Source organism: Thamnophis sirtalis, unplaced genomic scaffold (genome assembly GCF_051295495.1).
Source record: "Thamnophis sirtalis isolate CommonGarterSnake01/CBP01778 unplaced genomic scaffold, rThaSir2_p1.2 scaffold_3, whole genome shotgun sequence".
Taxonomy (NCBI): domain Eukaryota; kingdom Metazoa; phylum Chordata; class Lepidosauria; order Squamata; family Natricidae; genus Thamnophis; species Thamnophis sirtalis.
Window position 1 is genome coordinate 11498985 of NW_028261383.1, and position 9236 is coordinate 11508220.

Sequence of the window (9236 nt, forward strand, 5' to 3'; positions counted from 1 at the left end):
ATACCACCCATCTCACCAAAATGTGGTACGTCATAATCGCTCCGTCTCTCTCTTTTTTCCTCCTTCAAAGCCAAGACCAGGGGCTCCCGCAAGCCCTCGTGCTCCAGGTAACACTGAAAGTGGTCCCTCTCCTTGGGGTCGATCTCAATGCTGAGCTGGACATAATAGGTCCCATCTGAGTTGGGGGCCACGTTTTTATGGAGGGTCTCATACTGGCAGACCTCTCCATCCCTCATCCAGGTGGTCTGGATCTCCTTGGGGTAGAAGCCAAAGGCCTGGCAGATGAGGACCTCCAGGCTGTCATCCACCACCTTGCGAGTCACCTTCCCCACCGGAGGCTCTGCAGAAACAGCAACAACAGAGTTCTCAGGATTTTCTGGTCTTTGTGTCAAGACAATTTAATAGGTAGTTAAGACTTCATTTGGTCATCTTCTCCCACTGCTCCCTCTCCTCTCCTGAATCTCTGGGACCCTCAAAAGATGCAGACACTGAACTCTTTGCTTTACTTTTGAAAGGGACACATACCAAAATAATTGTACTGCTTGGGTGCTGATTTAGTTTGGATATCCCACATGGAATTTGTAAAAGTTGGTCCAGATGGACATTAAGAAGAAAACCACCTTTTGGTTCAGCTGGATGTGAGAATTAAACTTTCTTCTGCTCTGCAAGATTTTCTCATGGAAATGCCAATGGATCTCAGCCTCCATCCCTTGGTTAATTAGTTCCATTGGTTTTTATCTTTGAAAAACTTATTTTAGGGGGCATTGAAGATGTTTCCCCCAATGCTGTCCTTCTGTAGTTTGATTTGGTAAGTGCCCACATCTCTTCTTGTCTGGCATGTGAAGGTGCAGAAAAATATTGGGGGGGGGGGACCCCAGAAAAAATGGCAAAACCAGGGCCCATTTGGTGACTCACCTGTCTGAAGAAGAGCCTCCTTCTGGTAAGGCAGGTATTCCTGCATCATGTTAATGCAGGTCTCCTCCAGGTAGATTATATTCATCTGGGACCTCCTTGTATCATCCTCCCACTTCTCCTTGACCTTCTGGGCCTGGGGCTGAGCTGTCACCCATCTCAGGGTTTCCTTGTCGAAGCTGATGAAGTCCATCCCATTGTAGCCATAGTGCAAAAACCCTCCTTTGCTCCCATCTTCTCTGAGCTCACAGCCCAAACTCACCTGCCAGGTGTGAAGCCCTGAAAGATGGGATAGGAATAATCCAGAGTTCCTCTCGCCTGGACACCCCACCATTGATTCAAATGTTTACTTCCATCCCACCAGCTGAGCCTGAAGCTGAAATACTGCTGTGGCCCACCAGTGGCCACCAGAGCTGGCAGCTGATTCGGACAGTGAAGAGGTTTGGGAGGAACATGTGCCAGTCCTGGAGTCTGGGGAAGCCTCTGATGAGGGCTCTTTGTTGGAGGCAGAGATGGGGCCAGAGCCATATGCCAGTTATCAGCTGCCTTCAGAATCAGATATCAGTGAGGCAGAAAAATAGCTGGAGCCTATTCCCAGGGTGCCCATGCGCAGAGTTGCCAGACAAGGGAACAGCTAAAGAACAGGGGTTGACTTGGGAGTAAGGTTACAAGTGGATGATGAATGGCCCCTCCCAGAGTAAATAAAAGAGGAGTGAAAGGGGAGTGGAGTTTGCAGGAGACAACAAGTTCGCTTAATTGGTTCATGACTCTCTGAGACCCCTTGCTACGTTTTGCAGATATCGCCCTGGCAACTCTCCAAACCAGAGAAGGTCTGTGACTGTAAATCCTCCCTTGAAAGGCTTTGCTGGATGCGAATGAGCAGAATTCACAGTCAATTAATAAAATTTGTCGGGACAAGGAGTTTGGTTCATGCTCTTGGGAAGCCTGGGTCAGAACAAATACTTTAGCCACCAAATGAGAGAAGAGGACTCATTGGAGAAGACCTTGATGTTGGGAAAGATGGAAGGAGAAAGGAATTTGACACCCCTGCTTTACAGGAAAGGATATCTCACCATTACGCTCCTGGCAGCCATTGGTGTTCAAATGATATTTTCCTTTCCATATCATGTCAACCATCCAAGGTTCAAGCCACCTACTTTCTATTTTTTGCCAGCTTTGAAGATTTTCAATCATGGTTGTCCCAAAGCTGCTTTTTACAAACCTTTTGGGTTTTTGCAAAAAGCACCTTTGGGATTTTGCCTGCTTGCCTCTCCTGATAATTAAAGTGACAAGAGACCAAAAGTAAGATTGGAGAGAGAATTTGGGATTTGAAAGCCTCTGTTTACCTTCAGCCTTGTGGTTGAGTTTTGATAGCCACTCCAGGTCAGCCCTGAATACCCTTTCAAGGGCCATGAGGATTGTTGTATCCACCATCTCCAACCAGGGTACCATCTTCATGGTGTTGTTGTCATATTGAGTGATGGGCTGATCATCCAGGTGGACCATGGAGAGGAACTCCGGCAGTCCCTGGCTGGATTCTGACACCTTCAGATAGGAATTGCACAAAGAGTGCCTGCGGGAGCCTGGAAAGAGAACAGGGTAAAGGGTAGAGTTAAGTTAGGGGTGAGAATGGAGACGAGGCCAGAGTGAATTCAGCAAAGTTCTTTTTATTAGTTGATAAGAACAACAGTAACAGTCTGGCTGACAGCACTGTTTTCACAGGGAGCTGTCAGCCGGCCAACGAATCCGATTAAAGTATGTTCCCGCTTCAATAGTGAACCTGAGTTAGAACTTCATCAGCTAGTTTCAGCTATTTATTTCAATACGTAACAGGAAATTGGGGGGGGGTGTTTCCTGCAGCTCTAGCTCCTCCCTTGATGCTATCATGAAAAGCAGCTCTGAAACAGGAGACCAACCATCTGCTGTACTTTGGAGGACTCCAGTCATGACATTAACCCTGAAAGAAGTTTTCAAGCAACTCTTGGCTGACCTTGGAAACAGCTGGGCACATCTGGGGAGGGGAACCTCAGGGTTGATATAGTTGCTGGTGGAGCTGACCCCCCCACCTGACCTTACATACTGAAAGCCAAATCTGGTTCTAGGGTCTGCCTCAGTTTACCTTCCCAATAAGCAACTGAGTCAGAAGATCATTTAAAAGCAGTTTATTAGGGCACCCTGATAAAGTGGGGTCTCTCTATGTAAAGGAAGAGAGAACCTCAAGCTCCATGTTTTTTATAGTTAACACAACAAAGAAAATACAAGAGGAAAGTTGATTGGACAGAATAAACGTAACCTCCCCTTTGCATAGGAAATCGGTTCCACGCAGTCAAACATGTTACATATTTGCATCCCACAATATCACACATGTTCATTAAAATGAGGCCTGACTCGTCAGAAGGGGTGTAACTGTAAGGGAAAAGGTTGCTTAGAGTTCACGAAAGAGATAAGCCAGACCCCAAGTTGCACTAACACAACTTTTCTTCTCAGAATCTAGTCTCCAGCTTGTTTATCTCTTTAGGAATGTTAAAAGCTAATAAAGCTGGAAAGATGGAAGTAAACTTTCTTTAGTCAAAGAACCATTTCACAAGAGTTCTCTTCTTTTCCAGGGAGGATTGGGTTAACCTGAACAAGGCCACTGGACGTCTGTTGCCATATATAATGGGAGGGGAAGAATTTTGTTTTACTGCTCTTACTGTCACAAGATAATTCTTAAGAAAGGATCTTACTGTGTTGATTGTGTTCCTCCAGCAGTGTTCCAGATTCCTCTTCTGCCTTTACTTTTGCTCCTCAGAGGATGAAGGAGCTTTCAGTTGTCTAAGGAGGCTGCGAAGGTGCGATTCCATCCAAGGATATGACTATCCCCTCCAAACAACGATGAATACCTTATTTAGATGAATATCAGTGATGTTCAGTAATAAATATCAAAGCCTCAGACATAGCCTCAAACTTCCATTTGAAATCCCAATAGTCCATTGAATTCCTGGTACAGACTGGCCCAAGAGCAGGAAGCGGTTATAGAAAATTTAATATAAACATGGAGTGATTTGCAAGAAATGATGTTGACATCTCCAGTTCTAGATAATGCTATGAATAAAAACTACTACAATAACTACTGACTTCTTCTGCAACTTGATCCCATAACAACTTCTAACAGAAGAAAAAAGTGAGAAATCAAATTAAATACGGCAAATTAAAATACAAAGTAACTACGTTAGTTAACAAATAACAGAACCCATGTTCTTTGCCACTCAATATCCACTGCACGGAGGACCAACAGGACACAAGCTGCTTGTAGCTTCACAGCAGAGTAAAGAGCATGGAGACTTCAGAGTCCGGGAAGCTGCACCACAGAGAGAAAGACAAACTCATCCTGAGTTAGATACAGATTAATGGAGTTGGAAGGGACCTTGTTGGTCATTTAGTTGAACCCCTGCCCAAACAGAAGAGCCTACATCATTTCTAACAAATGCCAGTCCAGTCTCTTCTTGAAAGTCTCCAGTGATGAAGCTCCCACAACTTCCGAAGGCAACTTCTGTTCCATGGGTTGATTGTCTTCACTGTCAGAAAGTTCCTCCTTATTTCCAGGTTGAATCTCTCTTTGTTCAGTTTCTATCTATTGTTCCTTGTCTGGCATTCAGGTGCTTTGGAAAATTGCTTTTTCTGTCTCAAGAGGGAGCTGATTGGCGGCTCAGCCTTTGGCAGACTGGAGGGAGGGGGCGGGATAGAGAGGAAGAGGGGGAGGAGGCGTGGACCTTGAGTTGTAAACATTTGCTGCTGATGTTCACTCCTTGTTTATAATTTTATTTAGAATTGATGGTAAATTAAACACTAAATGTTACATTGTCCCACAGAAGCCACAATTTATTCAAATCTTCCTTGTATTGTGCACAACTCCTTCGTTCGTAAGTTAAAAACAGGAAATTAAAAAAAAATAAGAGGAAGCGAATCTAACCAAAAGAGACGCTGGGGGGTGGGGGCATCTGAACGTTTGCCAATCATTGTTTACTTCTTTGCTCAGATACAAATAGAAATGGTTTGTAAATTAAAATACAAAAAAGTTCTTAAATGAGGCTGAGCGAAGAAGGAAGGAGGGGAAATGTTTCAAATACAAATACAATAGCAGAGTTGGAAGGGACCTTGAAGGTCTTCTAGTCCAACCCCCTGCCTAGGCAGGAAACCCTATACCATTTCAGACAAATGGCTATCCAACATCTTCTTAAAGACTTCCAGTGTTGGGGCATTCACAACTGATTAATTGTTCTAAGTGTCAGGTAATTTCTCCTCAGTTTTAAGTTGTTTCTCTCCTTGATTAGTTTCCACCCATTGTTTTGAAGGATGGGAGATGTTTCCCACTGTGACAGGATCTTGAGATAGAGGGTGAATGTCGGGGAGAGACCCAGGCAGGACAGGCATCCTCCCCCACTTGATTTCAATTTCCTCCCATCCTTAGGAAATCAGTTAGACGTAATCAAACATATTACATATTTGCATCCCACAATATCACACATGTTCATTAAAATGAGATCTGACATCAGAAGGGGTGTATGGTAAGGGGAAAGGTTGTTTAGAGTTCACAAAAGAGATAAGCCAGCCCCCAAGTTGTACTAACAAACTGTTCACTGGGAGAGACATGGGAACAAGGTCAGTCAATGAATAGGCATAGCAACTAAGTCAGCCAATGAGAGCTTAAACAAATCTGAGTCTGTGCAGAGAATTGAAACAGAAATGTAAGAAGAAAGCAGTCTGCTGCTCTGAGAAGTAAACTTAACAGTCTGTCTGGGCTTATCTGCTGAAATAAAGCTAACTGTTTGTGTTTGCCTGTAACTCCCCTGCCTTGTGTTTACTTGGAAGAACCACTTGTTGGTATTGTACATTTATTCATCTATTCTTATGTATCTAAAGAAGTTAATGAATGCTGCTGCATTAGTTATCTGTGTGTGCTTTCTAGATTTGATTTTTCTGCAATAAACTTGAACACAATGTTTTTCTTATCTAGAACTAATCTCCAGCTTGTTTTTCCATTTAGGAATGTTAAAAGCTAATAGACCTGAACATCATTTTAAAAGAGAGAAAATAAATCAAATTAAAATGCAAGGCAACTATGTTAGCTAACAAATAACAAAACCCATGTTATTTGCTCCTCAATACCAGAGGTGGGTATTCAGCCAGTTCTGACAGGTTCTGGAGATCCAATAGTGGAAATTCTGAGTAGTTCGGAGAACCAGCAAATAGACTGGCCCCGCCCATTTCCCCCCAGCCTCCCAGCTGATCTTCTTTTGTTGCCCTGAACAGGAGAGTGGAGCTGGAAAGCAGGTTAGTGGGGTGGGGAGGGAATGGGGATTTTGCAGTATCCTTCCCCTGCCACGCCCACAAAGCCACACCACACCCACAAAGCCACGCCCACAGAACCTGTAGTAAAAAAAACTTGAATCCCACAACTGCTCAATACCCAGTGCCTGGAGGACCAGCACGACAGCAGCTGCTTAGAGCTTCACAGCAGAATACAGAGTATGGAGACTTCAAGTGGGATTCATTTTTTTTTTACTACTGATTCTGTGGAAGTGGCAGGGGAAGGACACTACAAAATCCTCATTTCCTCTGGATCAGCTGGGACTCAGGAGGCAGAGAATAGATGGGGGGGGGAATCAGAGGTGGTATTTACCTGTTCTCTGAACTATTCACAATTTCTGCTACTGGTTCTCCAGAACTGGTCAGAACCTGCTCTCTCTCTCTCTCTCTCTCTCTCAGCTGATTGTAAGCTTTGCCCGACTGAAGGGAGGGAGGGATAGAGAGGAGGAGGAGGAGGAGGAGTCAACGACCTGACTTGTAAACATTAGTGGTGACGTTCATTACTTGTTTATAATTTTACTTAGAATTGACAAATCAAACACCAAATGTTATATTGTCCCACGAATTATTCAAACCGTCCTTGTTTTGTGCGTGTGTCTCATATGTTGATAACAGGATTTTTCTTTAAAAAAAGGAGGAAACTAATGGCGACTCTGAATCTGAATGTCGTTGTTTACCACCTTGCTCAAATGCAAATAGGAATTATAATGAGAATACAAAAAAGTTCTTGAACGAGGCTGAGCGAAGGACGAAGGAAGGGGGGCGTTTCTGGAACTTGAGACGGAGGGTGAATGTGCGGGAAGAGACCCAGGCAGGACAGGCGTCCCCCTCCTCTCGCTTTCAAACTCCTCCCACCAGAAGGAGGTGGGCCTTCCAGAAACTCACCGCAACGGCTCCCCGGCACGGAGGACTCCAACACAGCCCACAGGAGCCAGAGGGGCGCCCGGGGTAGCTCCATCGCCCTCCGACCTCGCGCCCCTCCGCGCCCCGCATAGAAGACCTCGAAAGCGGCTCCAACGGTTGCAGTGCTGGGCGGGCGACTTCTCCACTTGGAGCTCAGCTGAAGTTTTCCGCCCCGCCCTAATTGTCTAAACAAACCAATGGAAACAGCAACAGAAGAAAATGGGCGGGGAACTGCACTGTCTGGTTGCACAAACTGCAGCGTCTCTGCAAGAGGGCGGCGTCTAGCCACACTTTGCCCACAATACGGAGCCTCATCCGTGGGACCAGGGACAGCGACCTTCAGCCTGCGAACGACCTGGTTGCGCCTATTGTGTGAACGCAGCCACAGCGAGGCCCTCCTAATTCTTCTCGCCAGGCTCCTCCGGAGCGACCCCTTTCCCCCTCTCTTCCCCTCCTCCCCAGGCAAGGAGAGTAATTGTGGAAGGGGCTTAGACTGTTGTCTGCATTGAAATCTCCCCCTTCCCCCTCCTCCCAACCCCTGGTGGTGGTTTCCTGTCTTGGGTGGTGGCCTTGCCACCTTCTCACCCTTTGTTTGTCCCTTCTTGGCAAAGGAAGGAAGGAAAGAAGGAAGGAGAGGGAGGGTCTGGGGGAAGCCCTGCCTTAGCAGTAGCCCACCAGCAGCCCCGTTGCCCTCTCGTCATCCCCTTCCCCTCTCCTGGTGGTCTCCCATCCTATCACTGAGGATCCTTTGCTTACAAAGCCTGGTCTTTGATTTCTGCTGCCCCATGTCCCTGGGCTCTGTGCCCAGCTCCTAAGGCCAGGGATTGGCAGGAGGCCAGAATTGGATCAGCCCTGGTATGGGAACCTCTAGGCTGCCCCTTCCTTGGACATCATGGAGATGGAAGTGGGCGGCTGGATGAATTCTAAGTGGACTCCAGGACTACCTTTATATGTATTGATATGTATATGTATTTTATTCATGTATTCATGTATTGGTGTATTGCTATTATTTAACACATTGTGGCCATTATGCCTTGCATTTATTGATGTGATTATCTACTGGTTGACTTGGGACAACCCATTTTAATGTATTTTAATTTATGTATTAAGAGACTATTTGTATTCACATACTGATGTATTTATCGCTTATTATTTAGCACCTAGAGGTAACAGCGGCAAGATACCTTGCATCTACTGATGTAGCTAACCATGGTTGATTTGTTGGAACTGCTTCCCAGTTCAGCCTCCTCTTCTGATCGTTCCTGGTGTTCTCCATTCCCAGCCATGCAGAGATAAACCATTTTTCCCCTAGTAATCAAGACTTAACTGAATCTAACTTAATTATTATATTATTAACCTTTCTATATAATCCAAAAGGGTTTCTAATCTTCCTTTCATGGGTACCATGGGTACCATTCAATATTCATATCCAGTTATTACTTATCATAACACTACACATTGTATACATTATTATCATTATCAATTATTTATTTAACTATATCTATTATCACTAAATTTCTCTAAGTTTAGCTAGTTTTAAATTATACGTTTCCATCTATCAACCAATAACAAAACAATGTCATCTCTTTCCAATAACAAAACAATGTCATCTCTTCTGCCATTTGTGGCATTAGTCCACTAATCATCTCCTTAATCAGCTTTATATGGACTCCTCTTAGCAACTCTTTGCTTATAAGATCTTTCATGTAATTCTGATGCCCTTCTTCTGTTTCCTTAATCTGTTTATCTTTGATTGTCGGTGGAGTTTTCAAAACTATTGCTAATAAGGTTTCTCTCTTTAACTCCATAAATTCTTTTATTTTTTCCTCTTCTGTATCTTTCCATCTGGGGTAAGTTTCCCCTCCATTTAATTCCTCTTTCAGTATTCCACTCTTTCCATTTTCAGAAACAAACCAATCACCATAAATATCAGCAATTTTAATTTCTTTATATTCATTTTCCTCTTCGATTTTTTGGATTTTAACTGCCACTTTTTCCATTTGATGGACATCTTCAACTTCTCTGTCATATTTTACTGTTAGATGCACTAAGTAATCCAACTTCTTCTCTAT

At 44.3% G+C, this 9236-nt stretch overlaps 1 protein-coding gene across 1 annotated transcript; it reads right to left on the reverse strand.

The window, feature by feature from the left end:
* Positions 1–754: 754 nt before the first annotated feature.
* LOC148047174 (major histocompatibility complex class I-related protein 1-like) lies at positions 755–7335 on the reverse strand. The gene is made up of 3 exons (XM_087707989.1): positions 7147–7335; positions 2259–2495; positions 755–1191 (listed from the first exon to the last, which is right to left on the reverse strand). Exons 1-3 carry the CDS (start codon positions 7217–7219, stop codon positions 755–757), a joined length of 747 nt encoding a protein of 248 aa, XP_087564115.1. The 5' UTR covers positions 7220–7335.
* Positions 7336–9236: the final 1901 nt, after the last annotated feature.

Excerpts from the sequence above, each read along its gene's own strand:
- LOC148047174 (XM_087707989.1), bottom strand. The coding sequence starts at position 7,219 with ATGGAGCTACCCCGGGCGCCCCTCTGGCTCCTGTGGGCTGTGTTGGAG. Across the intron at positions 2,496-7,146 it reads CGTGCCGGGGAGCCGTTGCG|GCTCCCGCAGGCACTCTTTG; the intron begins GTGAGTTTCTGG and ends TTCTCTTTCCAG. Across the intron at positions 1,192-2,258 it reads ACTCAACCACAAGGCTGAAG|GGCTTCACACCTGGCAGGTG; the intron begins GTAAACAGAGGC and ends CCCATCTTTCAG.